This window comes from Nerophis lumbriciformis, linkage group LG22 (genome assembly GCF_033978685.3).
Source record: "Nerophis lumbriciformis linkage group LG22, RoL_Nlum_v2.1, whole genome shotgun sequence".
Taxonomy (NCBI): Eukaryota; Metazoa; Chordata; class Actinopteri; order Syngnathiformes; family Syngnathidae; genus Nerophis; species Nerophis lumbriciformis.
This window is the reverse complement of record NC_084569.2, coordinates 29,951,500-29,974,958: the sequence shown is the minus strand read 5'-3', so window position 1 is coordinate 29,974,958 and position 23,459 is coordinate 29,951,500. Positions and strand designations below refer to the sequence as shown.

The window sequence follows — 23,459 nt, the reverse complement described above, 5'->3', positions numbered from 1 at the left end:
GGTAGTCGTCTGTGTGGAGCACCGCCGGGGTCAACCACAAGCCCCCGTTTGTCTGCTTTAGCCACTCCTGTGCCAGAAGGAAACGGAAGATCAGACTGGCGCTTAAAATGTATATCTTCTGAAAGGGGAATTGCCCTTTTTTTTGGAATTTAGCTGATCACCATCCATTTGTGAGACAAGAACACGTCTTTCTCTTTTCTGCACGTTCTAAATAGCCAACAACTGTTAGCACAAGGCGGCTAACATCGCAGAAAATGGGAAGTCATTTATTCAAAATAAAATACATCAAGGCCGTGCTTATTAACCAAGCTATAACATACTTGCCAACCCTCCCGATTTTCCCGGGAGACTCCCAAATTTCAGAGCTCCTCCCGAAAATCTCCCGGGGCAACCATTCTCCCGAATATCTATCCTACGGTGAGATGTTTCAAGACTACCTCTCCAGAATGTTACACGTTTCCATGCCAACGAAGCAAGACGAAGGTACTTAAAAGTACAGTAGGGCTCCACTTTTCAAAATGCGCTACTATGCTTATTCACATTGGATTTTCCATAGACATGCTACTGAGTAGCGTTAGCAAGTTTACATGGTGATTTCAACACCTCTGAATTTGGTAATGAAAACTACGACTAAGATGCACGTTGCAATCAAACAGCTGGTTTGTAATAGTAATATCGGATTATATTTTAATAGCGCTTATTATTAATACATTAACACATAAGTAAAATACTTACAGTATAAACATTTTCTTGGACTCAACAAAAGACAAGACTGGCAAAGACTACTTCCTGGCGAAGGCAACACACTGGAGCTACACACTACTGCCATCTAACGTCTGGAATTTCAACTGCATGCAACATCTACTATATAATACTTGCAAATGAGACTTGTGTAAGAAAATACATTTTAACAAATTTAGAGCACAGTTATCATTACCAGTTCATTGTTAAATAATGAATAAAAATATATGTATGTATGTAAAAAATTAGCTTTACTAATAAATGTATTGTTACTGTAATAAATACAATGTTTATAAACACTTTGTAGGCTCAACGAAAGACAAGACAGACACAATCAACTTAATGGCAAAGACTAATTCCTGGCATTCATAGTCTACTATATAATACTTGCAAATGAGACGTGTGTAAGAAAATAAGATATAACAACTTCAGAGCACAGTTATCATTTATTAGTTCATTGTTAAATGTTGGATTAAACATCCAACATTTAAACAAATTAAAAATGATTGCTACTCTAATACATTTATTGTTACAGTGATAAATACAATATTTATATACACTTTGTAGGACTCAACGAAAGACAAAACTGGCACATTGAACTTAATGGCAAAGACTAATTCCTGGCATTCAAAGTCTACTATGTAATACTTGCAAATGAGACTCAGAAGTAGAAGCAAACAAGATAATAACTGGACCGCCCTATTTTTGTCAATTAGAAAATGTTGATATCGTCACTACTGGTCCTGTATCGTGATGAATCGCTATCCAAATTTGCACCCTTGGCACTTAGTAATCAATTGTTTTGTTTTTAGTAGTAATTAATTTCTAAATCAAATTAATCAGACTTTTTCTTTTTGATTAATCGTGATTAATCGCAGTAAATTACTAGCTAGAATTATTTAAATTAAGTTTAAAAAAGACCTCAATATTTTACGCAAATACAGGTTGTATAAGATACATTGTGTGAATAATTTTCATATATACATGATTAGCACAATATATCCTGTGATTAATCACATGCATTAACACGTTAACTTTGACCGCCCTATTTTTGTCAATTAGAAAATGTTGATATCGTCACTACTGGTCCTGTATCGTGATGAATCCATATCCAAATTTGCACCCTTAGCACTTAGTAATCAATTGTTTTGTTTTTAGTAGTAATTCATTTCGAAATCAAATTAATCACACTTTTTTCTTTTGATTAATCGTGATTAATCGCAGTAAATTACTAGCTAGGATTATTTAAATTAAGTTTAAAAAAATTTTTGTCAGAATATCATGCACGTTTTATAAAACATATTGTGTAAATAATCTTCATATATACATGATTAACACAATATATCCTGTAATTAATCACATGCATTAACATGTTAACTTTGACCGCCCTATTTTTGTCAATTACAAATTGTTGGTATCGTCATTACTGGTCCTGTATCGTGGTGAATCGATATAAAAATGTGCACCCTTAGCACTTAGTAATCAGTTGTTTTGTTTTTAGTAGTAATTTCTAAATCAAATTAATCACACTTTTTCCTTTTGAGTTATCGTGATTAATCGCAGTAAATTACCAGCTAGAATTATTTAAATTAACTTGAAAAAATACCTCAATATTTTACGCAAATGCAGGTTATATAAAATATATTGTGTGAATAATCTTCATATATACCTGATTAACGCAATATATCCTGTGATTAATCACATGTTAACTTTGACCGCCCTATTTTTACAAAATGTTGATATCGTCACTGCTGGTCCTGTATTGTGATGAATCGATATCCAAATTTGCACCCTTAGCCATTTGTCATCAATTGTTTTGTTTTTAGTAGTATTTAATTTTTGTAAATCCAATTAATCACACTATTTTCCTTTTGATTCATCGTGATTAATCGCAGTAAATTACTAGCTAGAATTATTTAAATTAAGTTTAAAAAAGACCTCAATATTTTACGCAAATACAGGTTGTATAAGATACATTGTGTGAATAATTTTCATATATACATGATTAGCACAATATATCCTGTGATTAATCACATGCATTAACACGTTAACTTTGACCGCCCTATTTTTGTCAATTAGAAAATGTTGATATCGTCACTACTGGTCCTGTATCGTGATGAATCCATATCCAAATTTGCACACTTAGCACTTAGTAATCAATTGTTTTGTTTTTAGTAGTAATTCATTTCGAAATCAAATTAATCACACTTTTTTCTTTTGATTAATCGTGATTAATCGCAGTAAATTACTAGCTAGGATTATTTAAATTAAGTTTAAATTTTTTTTTGTCAGAATATCATGCACGTTTTATAAAACATATTGTGTAAATAATCTTCATATATACATGATTAACACAATATATCCTGTAATTAATCACATGCATTAACATGTTAACTTTGACCGCCCTATTTTTGTCAATTACAAATTGTTGGTATCGTCATTACTGGTCCTGTATCGTGGTGAATCGATATAAAAATGTGCACCCTTAGCACTTAGTAATCAGTTGTTTTGTTTTTAGTAGTAATTTCTAAATCAAATTAATCACACTTTTTCCTTTTGAGTTATCGTGATTAATCGCAGTAAATCACCAGCTAGAATTATTTAAATTAACTTGAAAAAATACCTCAATATTTTACGCAAATGGGTTGTTGTACTTGTATAGCGCTTTTCTACCTTCAAGGTACTCAAAGCGCTTTGACACTACTTCCACATTCACCCATTCACACACACATTCACACACTGATGGAGGGAGCTGCCATGCAAGGCGCTAACCAGCACCCATCAGGAGCAAGGGTGAAGTGTCTTGCTCAGGACACAACGGACATGACGAGGTTGGTACTAGGTGGGGATTGAACCAGGGACCCTCGGGTCGCGCACGGCCATTCTCCCACTGCGCCACGCCGTCCCTGCAGGTTATATAAAATATATTGTGTGAATAATCTTCATATATACCTGATTAACGCAATATATCCTGTGATTAATCACATGTTAACTTTGACCGCCCTATTTTTACAAAATGTTGATATCGTCACTGCTGGTCCTGTATTGTGATGAATCGATATCCAAATTTGCACCCTTAGCCATTTGTCATCAATTGTTTTGTTTTTAGTAGTATTTAATTTTTGTAAATCCAATTAATCACACTATTTTCCTTTTGATTCATCGTGATTAATCGCAGTAAATTACTAGCTACAATTATTTAAATTAACTTGAAAAAAGACCTCAATATTTTACGCAAATGCAGGTTAATAAGATATATTGTGTGAACAATCTTCATATATACATGATTAACACAATATATTCTGTGATTAATCACATGCATTAACATGTTAACTTTGACCGCCCTATCTTTGTCAATTAGAAAATGTTGGTATCGTCACTACTGGTCCTGTATCGTGATGAATCGATATCCAAATTTGCACCCTTAGCACTTAGTAATCAATTGTTTTGTTTTTAGTATTATTTAATTTCTAAATCCAATTAATCACACTATTTTCCTTTTGATTCATCGTGATTAATCGCAGTAAATTACTAGCTAGAATTATTTAAATTAACTTGAAAAAATACCTCAATATTTTACGCAAATGCAGGTTGTATACAATATATTGTGTGAATAATCTTCATATATACATGATTAACACAATATATCCTGTGATTAATCACATGCATTAACACGTTAACTTTGATCGCCCTATTTTTGTCAATTACAAAATGTTGATATGTCACTACTGGTCCTGTATTGTGATGAATCGATATCCAAATTTGCACCCTTAGCCCTTCGTCATCAATTGTTTTGTTTTTAGTATTATTTAATTTCTTAATCAAATTAATCACAATTTTTCCTTTTGATTAATCGTGATTAATCGCAGTAAATTACTAGCGAGAACTTTAAGTTTAAAAAAGACCTCAACATTTTACGCAAATGCAGGTTATATAAAATTTATTGTGTGAATAATCTTCATATATACATGATTAACGCAATATATCCTGTGATTAATCACATGCATTAACACGTTAACTTTGATCGCCCTATTTTTGTCAATTAGGAAATGTTGGTATCGTCATTACTGGTCCTGTATCGTGATGAGTCGAGATCTAAATTTGCACCCTTAGCACTTAGTAATCAATTGTTTTGTTTTTAGTAGTAATTAATTTCTAAATCAAATTAATCACACTTTTTCCTTTTGATTAATCGTGATTAATCGCAGTAAATTACTAGCTGAATTATTTAAATTAACTTGAAATATTTTTTGTCAGAATATCATGCACGTTATATAAAATATATTGTGTAAATAATCTTCATATATACATGATTAACACAATATATCCTGTGATTAATCACATGCATTAACATGTTAACTTTGACCGCCCTATTTTTGTCAATTAGAAAATGTTGATATCGTCACTACTGGTCTTGTATCATGATGAATCGATATCCAAATTTGCACCCTTGGCACCTAGTAATCAATTTTGTTTTTAGTAGTAATTCATTTCTGAATCAAATTAATCAGACTTTTTCCTTTTGATTAATCCTGATTAATCGCAGTAAATTACTAGCTAGAATTATTTAAATTAACTTGAAAAAAGACCTCAATATTTTACGCAAATGCAGGTTATATAAAATATATTGTGTTAATAATCTTCATATACAGGTAAAAGCCAGTAAATTAGAATATTTTGAAAAACTTGATTTATTTCAGTAATTGCATTCAAAAGGTGTAACTTGTACATTATATTTATTCATTGCACACAGACTGATGCATTCAAATGTTTATTTCATTTAATTTTGATGATTTGAAGTGGCAACAAATGAAAATCCAAAATTCCGTGTGTCACAAAATTAGAATATTGTGTAAGGGTTAAATTTTGAAGACACCTGGTGCCACAAACTAATCAGCTGATTAACTCAAAACACCTGCAAAGGGCTTTAAATGGTCTCTCAGTCCAGTTCTGAAGCCTACACAAACATGGGGAAGACTTCGGATTTGACAGCTGTCCAAAAGGCAACCATCGACACATTGCACAAGGAGGGAAAGACACAAAAGGTTATTGCTGAAGAGGCTGGCTGTTCTCAGAGCTCTGTGTCCAAACACATTAATGGAGAGGCAAAGGGAAGGAAAAACTGTGGTCAGAAAAAGTGTACAAGCGATAGGGATCACCGCGCCCTGGTCAAGATTGTGAAAAAAAACCCATTCAAAAATGTGGGGGAGATTCAGAAGGAGTGGACAGCTGCTGGAGTCAGTGCTTCAAGATCCACCACCAAGACGCTTGAAAGACATGGGTTTCAACTGCCGCATACCTCGTATCAAGCCACTGTTGACCAAGAAACAGCGCGCAAAGCGTCTCACCTGGGCTAAGGAAAAAAAGAGCTGGACTGCTGCTGAGTGGTCCAAAGTCATGTTTTCTGACGAAAGCAAATTTTGCATTTCCTTTGGAAATCGAGGTCCCAGAGTCTGGAGGAAGACAGGAGAGGCACAGGATCCACGTTGCCTGAAGTCTAGTGTAAAGTTTCCACCATCAGTGATGCCATGTCATCTGCTGGTGTCGGTCCACTCTGTTTCCTGAGATCCAGGGTCAACGCAGCCGTCTACCAGCAAGTTTTAGAGCACTTCATGCTTCCTGCTGCTGACCTGCTCTATGGAGATGGAGATTTCAAGTTCCAACAGGACTTGGCGCCTGCACACAACGCAAAATCTACCCGTGCCTGGTTTACGGACCATGGTATTTCTGTTCTAAATTGGCCCGCCAACTCCCCTGACCTTAGCCCCATAGAAAATCTGTGGGGTATTGTGAAAAGGAAGATGCAGAATGCCAGACCCAAAAACGCAGAAGAGTTGAAGGCCACTATCAGAGCAACCTGGGCTCTCATAACACCTGAGCAGTGCCAGAAACTCATCGACTCCATGCCACGCCGCATTAACGCAGTAATTGAGGCAAAAGGAGCTCCAACCAAGTATTGAGTATTGTACATGCTCATATTTTTCATTTTCATACTTTTCAGTTGGCCAACATTTCTAAAAATCCCTTTTTTGTATTAGCCTTAAGTAATATTCTAATTTTGTGACACACGGAATTTTGGATTTTCATTTGTTGCCACTTCAAATCATCAAAATTAAATGAAATAAACATTTGAATGCATCAGTCTGTGTGCAATGAATAAATATAATGTACAAGTTACACCTTTTGAATGCAATTACTGAAATAAATCAAGTTTTTCAAAATATTCTAATTTACTGGCTCACTCTTTGCACTTAGTAATCAATAGTTTTGTTTTCAGTAGTAATTAATTTCTAAATCAAATTAATCACACTTTTTCCTTTTGATTAATCGTGATTAATCGCAGTAAATTACTAGCTAGAATTACTTTAAACAATTTTTTTGTCAGAATATCATGCACGTTATATAAAATATATTGTGTAAATAATCTTCATATATACATGATTAACGCAATATATCCTGTGATTAATCACATCCATTAACACGTTAACTTTTTAATAGTCAATTTTCTAATTGACTATTTTTGTCAATTAGAAAATGTTGATATCGTCACTACTGGTCCTGTATCGTGATGAATCGATATCCAAATTTGCACCCTTGGCACTTAGTCATCAATTGTTTTGTTTTTAGTAGTAATTCATTTTTAACTCAAATTAATCACACTTTTTCCTTTTGATTAATCATGATTAATCGCAGTAAATTACTAGCTAGAATTATTTAAATTAACTTGAAAAAAGACCTCAATATTTTACGCAAATGCAGGTCATATAAGATATATTGTGTGAATAATCTTCATATATACATGATTAATGCAATATATCCTGTGATTAATCACAAGCGTTAACTCTGAAAACTCTATTTTTGAATGTAATCAGTGGCAAACTAAGATGGTAAATACTGCTTCTAGCGATACGAGGACTCTAAATCTGGTCCTTACCTGAAAGTCTCCGCCATAATCGGTGAAAAGGCCTTGAAATTTGCCATCTGGAGTCGGAATTGTGGGCCAAATCTTCTTTATCAGAAAACTAGACAAGACAAGATGGGGTGTATGCTTCTTTAAATATCCTACTTGTACATATTAACACTTTTTTTTTTAGTAACTGAGAAAATGCCGACCTGCGATTGGACACGAGCACAGTGACAGAGAGCACCAATAGGATGAAGAACATGATGAGCGTGAGGAACACGATGAGCAGGTTGAGTTCTGGTAAAAAAACAAAAAAAAAACAGAAGTTTGTCGGGCCCTTTTCTCGCCGGCACACCTGATGTGTGAAATATGCTAATGAGTGCAAACCTGCAGGTGGCGTCTCCGTCAACACGGGCTCGCTCCACGCACTCCAGTAGCCGTTGTAGCTGATTCCATCCAGCTTGACACGAACCCTCACCTTGTACTTGGTGCCTGGCTGTAGACCCCTTAAGATCATCTCAGAGCTGGCTTGGACCACCTCCACCTGCAAGGTATTGGTAATAAACACCAAGTACGTCAAAAACAACAACACAGTCCCTAACCCATACAGGAAAACCTTAGAACACTATGTCCACCAACACATTCTTCTTATTGCTCTAAAGTAGTGTTGCTCCGAGCCAATATCGCTCTGATATCAACAAAAGACAAGTATCAACTGATATGCTTTTGTAATCTCCGATACAAGCAGTCCTGCAGCGTATTAAGATGGACATCTAAATGTCCTCCCATAAGCACACCAGGTGGATCTTTTCTTGGATTTTAGGGAAGTCATTTACAAAGGGTAAACATGGAGCTAGCAGCTATGCAACAGAGACGCACACAATAACACACAAGCTAGACCAGGGGTCGGCAACCCAAAATGTTGAGAGAGCCATATTGGACCAAAGCTGAATTTAAAACAAATCTGTCTGGAGCTGCAAAAAATTTAAAGCCTTCTATAAGTGTTATAATGAAGGCCACACATGATGTAATGTCTACATTAGTTATATTAGCCTACTATCAAAATGACTTTAAAAGCCTTGTACAGTATAAGTGTTATAATGAAGACAACACATGATGTAAGTGTCTATATTAGCTATATTAGCCTACTATCAAAATTACTTTAAAATTATTACGTAAGTGTTATAATGAAGACAACACATGATGTAAGTGTCTATATTAGCCTACTATCAAAATGACTTTAAAAGTCTGATATAAGTGTTATAATGAAGACAACACATGATGTAAGTGTCTATATTAGCTATATTAGCCTACTGTCAAAATGACTTTAAAAGTCTTATATAAGTGTTATAATGAAGGAAACATGATGAAAGTGTCTATATTAGTTATATTAGCCAACTATCAAAATGACTTTAAGTCTTATATAAGTGTTATAATGAAGACAACACATGATGAAAGTGTCTATTAGCTATATTTGCCTACTATCAAAATTACTTTAAAATTATTACACAACACATGATGTAAATGTCTATAATAGCCTACTATCAAAATGACTTTAAAATGATTACACAACACATGATGAAAGTGTCCATATTAGCCTACTATAAAAATGACTTTAAAAGTCTTGTATAAGTGTTATAATGAAGACAACACATGATGTAAGTGTCTATATTAGTTATATTAGCCTAACTATCAAAATGACTTTAAAAGTCTTATATACCGTATTTTCCGCACTATAAGGCGCACCGGATTATTAGCCGCACCTTCAATGAATTACATATTTCATAACTTTGTCCACCAATAAGCCGCCCCGGACTATAAGCCGCGCCTACGCTGCGCTAAAGGGAATGTCAAAAAAACAGTCAGATAGGTCAGTCAAACTTTAATAATATATTAAAAACCAGCGTTCTAACAACTCTGTTCACTCCCAAAATGTACGCAAATGTGTAATCACAAACATAGTAAAATTCAAAATAGTGCAGAGCAATAGCAACATAATGTTGCTCGAACGTTAATGTCACAACACACAAAATAAACATAGCGCTCACTTTCTGAAGTTATTCTTCATTCGTAAATCCTTCGTCTTCGGTGTCCGAAGTGAAAAGTTGGGCAAATTTACGATCCACTGGCAGATGTTGGCGTCGTCTGGCGCTGCCTCCTCGTCTTAGTGAAGGTGTGTTCGCCTTCTGTCTTCCATTGTTCCCACGCAGTTAGCAGTCTAGCTTCGAATGCCCTGTTGACACCAATATCTAGCGGCTGGAGGTCTTTTGTCAATCCACCCGGAATGACGGCGAGTATTGAATTAAGCGCGTAAGCGTGTCTCTCAATGTGCTGTTATGAGCTAGCAAATATAACAACTACACTACCCAGCATGCAACGATAGTTACGAGCATGCGCGGTAGCCCTGAGAAGCGATGTTGTATGCTGGGAGTTCGAATGTGGTTATGAGCACGCTGTGAGAAAACGTTGAGAACTCAGTTAACACGCCTCGTCTGCATTATTTATAATTAGACAGACAACACACTTAATAGGAGCCATTTTGGGGTCTTTACATAAACACACAAATGGAAATGAAACGTCACATATCCCAGCATGCACCGCGCGCTTCTTCTACGGGGAAAAAAGATGGCGGCTGTTTACCGTAGTTGCGAGACCTAAACTTTATGAAAATGAATCTTAATATTTATCCATATATAAAGCGCACCGGGTTATAAGGCGCACTGTCAGCTTTTGAGAAAGTTTGTGGTTTTTAGGTGCGCCTTATAGTGCGGAAAATACGGTAAGTGTTATAATGAAGGAAACATATGATGTGTCTATATTAGCCTACTATCAAAATTACTACATAAGTGTTATAATGAAGACAACACATGATGAACGTGTCTATATTAGCCTACTATAAAAATGACTTTAAGTCTTATATAAGTGTTATAATGAATTCATTATAACACTTATATAAGACTTAGTCATTTTTATAGTAGGCTAATATAGACACGTTCATCATGTGTTGTCTTAAGACAACACATGATGAACGTGTCTATATTAGCCTACTATAAAAATGACTTTAAGTCTTATATAAGTGTTATAATGAAGACAACACATGATGAAAGTGTCTATATTAGCCTACTATAAAAATGACTTTAAAAGTCTTGTATAAGTGTTATAATGAAGACAACACATGATGTAAGTGTCTATATTAGTTATATTAGCCTAACTATCAAAATGACTTTAAAAGTCTTATATAAGTGTTATAATGAAGTAAACACATGATGTGTCTATATTAGCCTACTATCAAAATTACTTTAAAATTATTACATAAGTGTTATAATGAAGACAACACATGATGAACGTGTCTATATTAGCTATATTAGCCTATTATCAAAATGACTTTAAAAGCCTTATATAAGTGTTATAATGAAGGCAACACATGATGTAAGTGTCTATATTAGCTATATTAGCCTACTATCAAAATGACTTTAAAAGTCTTATATAAGTGTTATAATGAAGGCAACACATGATGTAAGTGTCTATATTAGCTATATTAGCCTACTATCAAAACAACTTTAAAATTATTACATAAGTGTTATAATGAAGACAACACATGATGAAAGTGTCTATTAGCCTACTATAAAAATTACTTTAAAGTCTTATATAAGTGTTATAATGAAGGCAACACGTAATGCAAGTGTCTTTTAGCTATATTACCCTACTATCAAAATTATTTAAAAATGATTACATAAGTGTTATAATGAAGGCAACACATGATGTAAGTGTCTATATTAGCTATATTAGCCTACTATCAAAACGACTTTAAAATTATTACATAAGTGTTATAATGAAGACAACACATGATGAAAGTGTCTATTAGCCTACTATAAAAATGACTTTAAAAGTCTTATATAAGTGTTATAATGAAGGCAACACATGATGTAAGTGTCTATATTAGCTATATTAGCCTACTATCAAAATGACTTTAAAAGTCTTATATAAGTGTTATAATGAAGGCAACACATGATGTAAGTGTCTATATTAGCTATATTAGCCTACTATCAAAACGACTTTAAAATTATTACATAAGTGTTATAATGAAGACAACACATGATGAAAGTGTCTATTAGCCTACTATAAAAATTACTTTAAAGTCTTATATAAGTGTTATAATGAAGGCAACACGTAATGCAAGTGTCTTTTAGCTATATTACCCTACTATCAAAATTATTTAAAAATGATTACATAAGTGTTATAATGAAGGCAACACATGATGTAAGTGTCTATATTAGCTATATTAGCCTACTATCAAAACGACTTTAAAATTATTACATAAGTGTTATAATGAAGACAACACATGATGAAAGTGTCTATTAGCCTACTATAAAAATGACTTTAAAAGTCTTATATAAGTGTTATAATGAAGGCAACACATAATGCAAGTGTCTATTAGCTATATTAGCCTACTATCAAAATTATTTAAAAATGATTACATAAGTGTTATAATGAAGGCAACACATGATGTGTCTATATTAGCCTACTATCAAAATTATTTAAAAATTATTACACAAGTGTTATAATGAAGACAACACATGAAGTGTCTATATTAGTTATATTAGCCTACTATCAAAATGACTTTAAAAGCCTTATATAAGTGTTATAATGAAGGCAACACATGATGTAAGTGTCTATATTAGTTACACTAGCCTACTATCAAAAATACTTTAAAATTATTACATAAGTGGTATAATGAAGCCAACACATGATGAACGTGTCTATATTAGCTATATTAACCTACTATCAAAATGACTTTAAAAGTCTTATACAAGTGTTATAATGAAGCCAACACATGATGTGTCTATATTAGTTATATTAGCCTACTATCAAAATTACTTTATAAGTGTTATAATGAAGACAACACTTGATATAAGTGTCTATACGAATGCAGCTGAGATAGGCTCCAGCACCCCCCGCGACCCCAAAAGGCACAAGCGGTAGAAAATGGATGGATGGATGAGCCATATTAGCCTACTATCAAAATGACTTTGTGTCGCAAGCTGACGCAATTATTCGTTGAAAGAAATGTTCAAATAAAATTGTTATTCTACACATTTTTACAACATTGAAAAACATTAGTAAAACTTCTCAGAGGGTGAGATAACTCCTGGAAATGAGTGTCTTAGAATGGCCAAAGGTATAGATGTGTGTGTCCAAGTTAAAAGGAAACGACAGGCTGTCTTCTTCTAATGGATTTATTACAATCTTTGCAAACGAGGTGATGTTTGCTGTGGTCTGGAACAACATGGCACACAAACAACTATCAGAAATGCAGATAATGTGTCATGCAAATATGAATTAAATACACAGAGGACATAAGTAAAGGAAATGAAATGAGCTCAAATATACCTACAAGTGAGGCACAATGATGCAATATGTACATACAGCTAGCCTAAATAGCATGTTAGCATCGATTAGGTTGCTGTCATGCATTGACCAAATAATGCCTGATTAGCACCCCACACAAGTCAATAACATCAACAAAGCTCACCTTTGTGCATTCAGGCACAGCATAAAACGTTTGGTGGACAAAATTAGACAAAGAAGGAGTGGCATAAAACACGTCTTTCTGTGGCAGCGCCGGAGAAAGCTGTATATGTCAACAAACTACGGTGAGTTGAAGGACCGCCGAATTTAGTAGGACAAAACGGCGCTCGCCAAATACGGTACTCTCATCAGTGAAGCATGTGTAATATAAACAGTGAGATTTCTAACAACTAGGAAGTTTTGTGTCATGTTTGTCCTCCTACAGAAAATATATTGCAACGAAATATGTACAGTAGTTATTCCCCCATCCTTTTCTATTATAATACATTTTTTAAAAGCACTAGTGTCTTTAAATTTCACATTTGTCAATATGAACAAGTATGAAATATTTCTACTTGCATATTACTTACACACACAAAGTCTTCAAGGCAAGCGTGTCAGAAAGTGTCAAGTAACAAGTGTGTCCGCCTCATTCAACTTACTGCATCACAAGCTCAACTTAATGAGTTATTGTGGCCACTAGGTGTCGCCAAAAACAAATGAACGCTGCACTTTAAGAGCATAAATCAGCCTACCCTTTTCGAACATTTCACACGACAAAAGAATAAAAGTAAGTGCTATGGTTCATGCTGATATCCGTATCGGCCAATACTCAAGGCACCAATATTGGTATCGTATCAGAAGAAAAAAAGTTTACACAGTCGACCGCTTTTGTCAACGTAACATTTTTACAAAACATCTTTCTGTATGGAGTTTGCATGTTCTCCCCGTGACTGTGTGGGTTCCCTCCGGGTACTCCGGCTTCCTCCCACCTTCAAAGACATGCACCTGGGGATAGGTTGATTGGCAACACTAAATGGGCCCTAGTGTGTGAATGTGAGTGTGAATGTTGTCTGTCTATCTGTGCGATGAGGTGGCGACTTGTCCAGGGTGTACCCCGCCTTCCGCCCGAATGCAGCTGATGTTTATAAACACTTTGTAGGCTCAACGAAAGACAAGACTGGCACAATCAACTTAATGGCAAAGACTAATTCCTGGCATTCATAGTCTACTTTATAATACTTGCAAATGAGACGTGTGTAAGAAAATAAGATATAACAACTTCAGAGCACAGTTATCATTATCAGTTCATTGTTAAATTTTGGATTAAACATCCAACATTTAAACGAATGAAAAATGATTGCTACTCTAATACATTTATTGTTACAGTGATAAATACAATATTTATGTACACTTTGTAGGACTCAACGAAGGACAAAACTGGCACATTGAACTTAATGGCAAAGACTAATTCCTGGCATTCAAAGTCTACTATGTAATACTTGCAAATGAGACTCAGAAGTAGAAGCAAACAAGATAATAACTGGACCGCACTGCTGACTATTAAGTATTAAATGTAAAAAAAATATTTTGATTTTCAATTTCAGTTTGGATTATGTGGACAACGGCGGTTTGAGGGGCGTCATACCTGCGTCATGTGACTGTCTGCCGTGGCGTACGACACCTCGTACATCAGGCTGTCGTCCATGTACTTGAGGGGCGGAGGCACCCAGCTCACGTTCAGCTGGTCTTGCTGGCCTGTGGTCCTCACAGTCAAGTTGGCTGGAGGGTCCAGAAGAACTGGTGTGGACAACCACACAACACACACACACACACACACACACACACACACACACACACACACACACACACACACACACACACACACACACACACACACACACACACACACACACACACACACACAAGACTTAACTTGACATTGTTTCTTTGGGTTTTTGCTCCACATATTCCACACGCATTTGCATCATTTTTTGTTGTTTCTGTACGTTGTAGCACTTTCTTTTTACACTTGTATGAACGTTAAAGTGTATGCAAACTAAATCATAATATAATATTGTTAATATGATAAATTGCTTGCAATTAATCCCCTTTTTTAAACACTTGAGAACCAGCGTCCCCTCCAGTTGACGATTGTGTTTTGCATAAAATAACTATTTTAACACCCGGGAATGCGCCCCCCCGCGACCCCAAAGGGAATAAGCGGTAGAAAATGAATAGATGGATGGAAAACAAAACATTAAAAAAAACAAATGTCCAATTGAGTGGACATTTGGGTTTTGCATAACAGGGCTGTTTCTCCTAGAATGTGTAAGTCTTCCAAAAAAAAAAAAAAAAAAATTGTCCAATTATAAATCATTTTGTTTACACATGCCAATCCCCCTTTTTAAACTACTGAGAACCAGCGTCCACTTCAGTGGCCATTTGCGTTTTGCATAACCGGGATATTTTAATCACCTCCATAATGTGTAAGAAAAAATGTCCACTTGAACTCCTGAGAACCAGCGTCCACTCTATGACAAAAGAAATGGAAAAAAAGAAGAAAAAAGTAACTGACAAAAGAAATGAACAAAAAAGAAAAAAGTAAGTATGACAAAAGAAATGAAAATAAAGAAGAAAAAAGTAACTATGACAAAAGAAATGAACAAAAAAGAAAAAAGTAAGTATGACAAAAGAATTGAAAAAAAGAAAAAAGTAATTATGACAAAAGAAATTAAAAAGTAACTATGACAAAAGAAATGAAAAAAGTAACTATGACAAAAGAAATTGACAAAAAAGAAAAAAGTAACCATGACAAAAGAAATGAGAAAAAAAAGAAAAAAGTGTAACTATGACAAAAGAAATGGAAAAAAAATTAAAACAGCGTAACTATGATGAAAGAAATGAAAAAAAAGTATAACTGACAAAAGAAATGAAAAAAAAATTAAAAAAGCGTAACTATGATGAAAGAAATGAAAAAAAAGTGTAACTGACAAAAGTAATGAAAAAAAAAGAAAAAAGTGTAACTTTGACAAAAGAAATGAAAAAAAAGAAACAAGTGTAACTATGAAAAAAGAAATGAAAAAAAAAAGAAACAACTGTAACTATGACAAAAGAAATAAAATAATACATAAAAAAGTGTAACTATGACAAAGGAAAAGAAAAAGAAAAGAAAAAAGTGTAATATGACAAAAGTTATGAAAAAAAAGAAAAAAGTGTACCGGTAACTATGACAAAAGAAATGGAAAAAAAATTAAAATAAATGTCCACTTGAACACCTGAGAATCTGCGTCCACTCTAGTGGACATTTGTGTTTTGCACTACACATTACACATTAGTGTAACTATGACAAAAAAAATGGAGAAAAAAAATCCCCTAAAAAACAAAATGTCCTATTGAGTGGACATTGGTGTTTTGCATAACAGGGATATTTTCCCATAGAATGTGTAACTCTTTAAAAAAAAACAAAAAAAAACGGGATATTTTCAAACAAAATGTCCTATTGAGTGGACATTGGTGTTTTGCATAACAGGGATATTTTCCCCTAGAATGTGTAACTCTTTAAAAAAAATAAAATAAAAAAAACGGGATATTTTCTTCACCCTCATAATGTGTAACTCTGACAAAAGAAATGAAAAAAACAAATGTCCAATTAAGTGGACATTTGTGTTTTTTTTAGTAACACAGCTATTTCCCCACACCCCAAAATGTCTAACTCTGACAAAAGAATAACAAAAACAAATGCTTGTTCAGTTAAGAAAGCTTTTATGGTGGTGACAGTTTGACCCTGGAACAGATGATTTCTAGTCCATTCATTAAAATATCCTCTATGTCTGTCATTTCCAAATGATCCCATTTCACTCCACTGGTTTACAAATGATTCATAGACTTAAACAAAAATTGGCGATTTGATCCGATTCTGATTCCCAGTGTGACAATTGGATTCAAATTCGATTCAACACAATGTTTGATTCAAACCAATTCTCCCAATGTGTTATTTGGTATAATAATTCAAGTGAAACTTTTAAAAATGTGTTGCAGGTTAGAAAATATCCATCTTGTTGCAGAGTGATGGCCTGAAAAACAACTTTTAGAAAAAAGATTCTTATAAATTTTTTTTAAACATTTATTGTATTTTACAGATTTTTTTCCTATGCTTTGTACCCCGAGGCTTAATAAACGGTGAGGCTAATTAAGAGATTTTTCTTTGCTCGTGGCCATATTGTTTTGTATTCAACAAATAGTTTTCACTAAACACCCACAGTGACACTAAAAAGGTGTAATATTGTTTGTGCTACAGCGCCATCTTTTGGACGACTACAGTGTTTCCTTCCGTTTAGTGCTTTGAACCAGAAGTACAAGTGCCGTTCCGTCGTCTGGTCTTCCATAGCGTTTCTACTTGCATGGTTTCTTCATTCATTACTCCAAGCAATGTTTGTAAGTTTTACAACAGAGATGCCCCCTGTTGGACAAATTTGGCCCATTGTGTCATTTTGTTTGGTCTGCCAAAGGAGGGCTACTAAATTTATGACATATTCATACTGACCGATTTCATGTTACACAATCATTGATGGCGTGTCGTAAACAAGTCAGTAGAGTTTACGGTAAAAACCATGCAGCTCAGTCGCCAAAATTCACCGTAAATCCATCACTGGTACCACTAAAATCATCACTGGTACCACTAAAACCATCACTGGTACCACTAAAACCATCACTGGTACCACTAAAACCATCACTGGTACCACTAAAACCACCACTGGTACCACTTTTCCCATTTACAGTAATGCACTGTAAAAACAACGGACAATGGCAAAAAGATAGCAGCTAAAACTAACAGTGGTACTGTTTTTCAATTTATGCACTGAAAAAAAAAGTGACCCAAAATTTTTCTGTTGAAAATTGGCAGGTAAGTCGCCAAAATTTTACGATAAAAATAACAGGTTGCCAATTTCCAGGCAATGCTCTGGGAAAAAAAGGCCATAGATTTCACGTTATAAAAATGGCAGTTCAGTCACCAGAATTGTTACGTTAAAACAACAGTGGTACATTTTTTCAACTCGCGGTAATTTGGTGTAAAAATGTAAACTGCACGATAAAAATTCAAGTGACTGAGCTGCCAGTTTTTTTACCGTAAAATCAACAGATTTGTTTTCTTCTGTTGTATGGTAAACATCGCTGTTTTCGCCCGTGGACCACTGTCACATTTTCACTTTGGCCCCTGTTTTACAATTGAACTAAAACAATTCACACTCACAGGTAAGAAACTGTCGCATACGTGCTATCGTAATGTAATCAAGCAGCAATAGCTAATATGCTAACATATTTACGAGTGTCCGTGTTAGTATTATTAACTTTCTTTTTGTATTGTTTCAGTTTCACAAACTCCTCAGTAAATGCACCAAAACGTCACTGTGGAGTTATTGCGTCTGTTCAGCTGATTGGAGAGCTCGCTTGCACTGCTAGTGGGTCCATGACGATGGCTTCTGTTTTGTTTGATCATCCGTTTTACTGCCGTGGTACAGACACCGTTTGTCAGCAATTAAGGTATGTAAATAAATATTTACATAATATTTCTGTGTAAAATTCATTTCACAACGTATACAGTATTTTTCGGAGTATAAGTCGCTCCGGTATATAAGTCGCACCGCCCGAAGATGCATAATAAAGAAGGGAAAAAAACATATATAAGTCGCACTGGAGTATAAGTCGCATTTTTTTGGGGAAATTTATTTGATAAAAGCCAACACCAAGAATAGACATTTGAAAGGCAATTTAAAATAAATAAAGAATAGTGAACAGCAGGCTGAATAAGTGTACGTTATATGAGACATAAATAACCAACTGAGAACGTGCCTGGTATGTTAACGTAACATATTATGGTAAGAGTCATTCAAATAACTATAACATATAGAACATGCTATACGTTTACCAAACAATCTGTCACTCCTAATCACTAAATCCCATGAAATCTTATGCGTCTAGTCTCTTACGTGAATGAGCTAAATAATATTATTTGATATTTTACGGTAATGTGTTAATAATTTCACACATAAGTCGCTCCTGAGTATAAGTCGCACCCCCGGCCAAACTATGAAAAATACTGCGACTTATAGCACGAAAAATACGGTACATAATATTTCTGTGTAAATATTCATTTCACAACGTATATATCTGCGACTTACAGTCCGGTGCGACTAGTATACGGAAAATATCTTAAAATTTAGTGGGTGTGGCTCTATTGTCCAGAAAATACCGTATTTTTCGGATTATAAATCGCTCCGGAGTATAAGTCGCACCGGCCGAAAATGCATAATAAAGAAGGCAAAAAACATACATAAGTCGCACTGGAGTATTAAGTCGCATTTTTTGGGGACATTTATTTGATAAAACCCAACACCAAGAATAGACATTTGAAAGGCAATTTAAAATAAATAAAGAATGGTGAACAACAGGCTGAATAAGTGTACGTTATATGAGGCATAAATAACGATATGATTTCCTTTTCGGTGCCATTTTTGTTCAGCCCTTCTCAGTTTTTATAAGTTACCGCCAATGTTGAAATGATAAATTTTCATAGTTACGGAAGTAGTAGCATCTTTTTTTCACAATGCACTTCTGCCACGACCAATGTTCCCTCTAATTTTTCATGTGTGTGAGCAAACGCAAAAACTCCCTGAGCATTCAGTGGAGCCCATGTGAGCAACATCAGACGTGCACACTGTGGCTACACCAGCAGCACACCTGTCACAAACCTGACTAAATAACAAGTTCAATCTCCATCCATCCATCCATTTCCTACCGCTTGTCCCTTTCGGGGTCGCGGGGGGTGCTGGAGCCTATCTCAGCTGCATTCGGGTGGAAGGCGGGGTACACCCTGAACAAGTCCCCACCTCATCGCAGGGCCAACACAGATAGACAGACAACATTCTCTTATTATTATAATCAAATGACAGCAGTCATTTCCATGAGGTTATTTTCTAATATAAGTGTTTAGGCCCACTTACAATGACAATAACAAAAAATATTGTTTTTCATGAACTGTGTACTTGTATTGTTTGTCTGGGTGGAGGTCCTGCTTTGGAAATAGTTTGTATCCCTTTCAGACATTGCATTTAGTTCCCATTAAAACATTCACATGTTGCACAATGAGATGTAAGCGGGGGATCATGTGTACATTCCTGCAACTTCCTGTTTGTAAAAAATATATTTTTATTAGTATTTATTTTTAATATACTAACAGCATTTCATGATTAATATTTATAAATTAAGATTCCTAGTAAATGACACTAGAATAAGCACACATTTGATTGGTTAATCATAGTGTTACGACCTGGAATTACACTTTATGTGTGGTGTTGGAGTTGTCCGACTTTTTGTGTGGCTGCCTAAGTGCCATATGTGCATGTGTTGGCGCAAGTGAGAAAGAGCGAGCGGCTGCTGTTGATATAACAAAGTTGCTTTTGGTCTGGTTTGTACTGCAGAAAATGACCAGTTTTGCTGATATAATTTTTTTACTAATGTTTTGGTGATGTGTTTATGGCTGACAATAAAGAGTTTTGCTCAGTAAAGTGATCGATGGAATTCATCTCCTCAAAGCGCCTCGACAGACGTTACAATATTTGAACAATGATGACGAAAACTGTTTTCTCTGTCGTGTCCGTGTCGTGTCGAAAATTGTTATGCGCTTATTTTTTTATTTGATTTTGTGCGTGGCATAGATTTGCCGTGCGCAGGACGCTTGAGCAGTGCGCAATTGGACAGGCGCGCACCTTAGAGGGAACGTTGGCCATGACCCGCCCCCGCCAAATTTTTATTGGTATGTGTGACGATTGCTGATATACGTCTAGTCTCTTACGTGAATGAGCTAAATAATAATATTTGATATTTTACGGTAATGTGTTGTTAATTTCACACATAAGTCGCTCCAGAGTACAAGTCGCACCCCCGGCCAAACTATGAAAAAAACTGCACAATACATATTTTTTTATCCTTATTTGAATATTATGAATTGATTTAGAATCAGTATGAATCAGAATGGTAATCGATTTATCAAAACATTAATTTTTGTACATCTATTCCTTATTTCTTCTGGAATGTTCCACCTCAAAAGGTTTCACTCTACTAATTATTCCCCTAGAAAATATAACCCCAAACGTTCATGTGTAAAACTGATAAATAGATGAAAAAAGACTTACAGACGAGCTCAACCAGGAGACTTCGGTTGTGTACCAGCCTGGTCTGGCGGTGAACTTGAATGTCCATCTGGACAAACATCTGAGCTCGGTTCAGGTGGCAGACCAAGAACTTCTTGCCGCTGTTGGCACGGTGGACTGTCAGAGGACATCTCCTGGTCTTTTCATTTCTGTTGGTGACACGGAAACAACTTTTGAGACAAACATCCTCGTTAAAATTGTCAAACAGTTTAAGAACAACATTTCTCAACCAGCTATTGCAAGGAATTTAGGGATTTCACCATCTACGGTCTGTAATACCATCAAAAGGTTCAGAGAATCTGGAGAAATCACTGCACGTAAACGATGATATTACGGACTTTCGATCCCTCAGGCGGTACTGCATCAAAACGCGACATCAGTGTGTAAAGGATATCACCACATGGGCTCAGGAACACTTCAGAAAACCACTGTCAGTAACTACAGTTCGTCGCTACATCTGTAAGTGCAAGTTAAAATTCTATTATGCAAAGCCATTGGCTTTGGCGGTATAGCTCAGTTGGTAGAGCGGCTGTGCCAGCAACTTGAGGGTTGCAGGTTCGATCCTTGCTTCCGCCATCCTAGTCACTGCTGTTGTGTCCTTGGGCAAGACACTTTACCCACCTGCTCCCAGTCCCACCCACACTGGTTTAAATGTAACTTGGATATTGGGTTTCACTATGTAAAGCGCTTTGAGTCACTGGAGAAAAGCGCTATATAAATATAATTCACTTCACTTCACATTTATCAACAACACCCAGAAATGCCCCCGGCTTCGCTGGGCCCGAGCTCATCTAAGATGGACTGATGCAAAGTGGAAAAGGGTTCTGTGGTCTGACGAGTCCACATTTCAAATTGTTTTTGGAAACTGTGGACGTCGTGTCCTCCGGACCAAAGAGGAAAAGAACCACTGTTCTCGGCGCAAAGTTGAAATACCAGCATCTGTGATGGTATGGGGGTGTATTAGTGCCCAAGACATGGGTAACTTACACATCTGTGAAGGCACCATTAATGCTGAAAGGTACATACAGGTTTTGGAGCATACAAGCAACGTTACCATGGACGCCCCTGCTTATTTCAGCAAGACAATGCCAAGCCACGTGTTACAACAGCGTGGCTTCATAGTAAAAGAGTGCGGGTACTAGACTGGCCTGTCTGTAATCCAGACCTGTCTTCCAGAAGGGTAAAATACCACAACGGAGACCCCGGACTGTTGAACAACTTAAGCTGTACATCAAGCAAGAATGGGAAAGAATTCCACCTGAGAAGCTTCAAAAATTGGTCTCCTCAGTTCCCAAACATTTACTGAGTGTTGTTAAAAGGAAAGGCCATGTAACACAGTGGTAAAAATGCCCCTGTGACAATTTTAAAACATTAAATTCTAAGTTAATGATTATTTCTCAGTTGGAACATTAAATATCTTGTCTTTGCAGTCTATTCAATTGAATATAAGTTGAAAAGGATTTGCAAATCATTGTATTCTCTTTTTATTTACCATTTACACAACGTGCCCACTTCACTGGTTTTGTACATGCAAAAAGAGAAGTACTTACTGGTAGTTGTAGGTGAAAGAGTACTGGTCCAGAGAGGAAGGACTCTCCTCCTCATCCTCCCAGAAGCAGGTGAAGTCCTTCCTGCCCTCTGCGAAGCACTTTGGTGTTTCTGCCTCCTCTTGCAGCATGATAGAAACTGTGTGCAGATGTTGTTTTCAAGTTGATGTCACTCCTTTAGTGGAAGTTGCGCAATAAAACCTTACCTTTCTTCTCGAAATGTTGCGACGCTCGGACGCCGGCGGTGGCGCCGATGGCGAACACCACGGCGGAAAGTGCCAACAATCTTCTCAGGTCATCACATGTCATCCTCCTGTCTTCTCATCCGCGCAAACAGTGTTGTTGTGCACAACATGAGAGCAATGTGACACACAGGCTCCCGCGTGTTTGTGTTGTGTGTGTGTGTGTGTGTTTAGATACCGTGGATAGAGCAACACGGTTGGACGCCTGCTCCTCAGCGATAAGCCGCGTGAAGACATGTTTACGTCTCCTAAGAGTCAGTGGAGAAGAGGAGGAGCCATAACCCACTTGAAAAACTTCAACTAAGAAAACAATGACTCCCTTGGAGGGTGGGGCGATACTGAAAATATTACTACCGCTCTGATATCAAGGAAATACGTGCTCAGTACTGCCGGTGTTATTTGTTTTTTTAATTTTAACTTGTTGATTTTAATCAGAACCAAACATAGGATCATTTAAAAATAT

At 35.8% G+C, this 23,459-nt stretch overlaps 1 protein-coding gene across 1 annotated transcript in view; it reads right to left on the bottom strand.

The window, feature by feature from the left end:
• epor (erythropoietin receptor) overlaps positions 1–23,324 on the bottom strand; it is a 24,399-nt gene extending 1,075 nt beyond the window's left edge. The window contains exons 1-9 of the mRNA XM_061973650.1: positions 23,175–23,324; positions 22,961–23,071; positions 22,758–22,893; positions 21,190–21,356; positions 14,643–14,794; positions 8,033–8,189; positions 7,855–7,942; positions 7,676–7,763; positions 1–67 (exon numbers count right to left, since the gene is read on the bottom strand). The exon at positions 1–67 is cut by the window's left edge and continues 1,075 nt beyond it. Of these exons, the coding sequence (XP_061829634.1) occupies positions 1–67; positions 7,676–7,763; positions 7,855–7,942; positions 8,033–8,189; positions 14,643–14,794; positions 21,190–21,356; positions 22,758–22,893; positions 22,961–23,063 (958 nt within the window). The 5' untranslated portion in view covers positions 23,064–23,071; positions 23,175–23,324. The remainder of the gene's footprint in view (positions 68–7,675; positions 7,764–7,854; positions 7,943–8,032; positions 8,190–14,642; positions 14,795–21,189; positions 21,357–22,757; positions 22,894–22,960; positions 23,072–23,174) is intronic.
• Between the last annotated feature and the right edge of the window lie 135 nt (positions 23,325–23,459).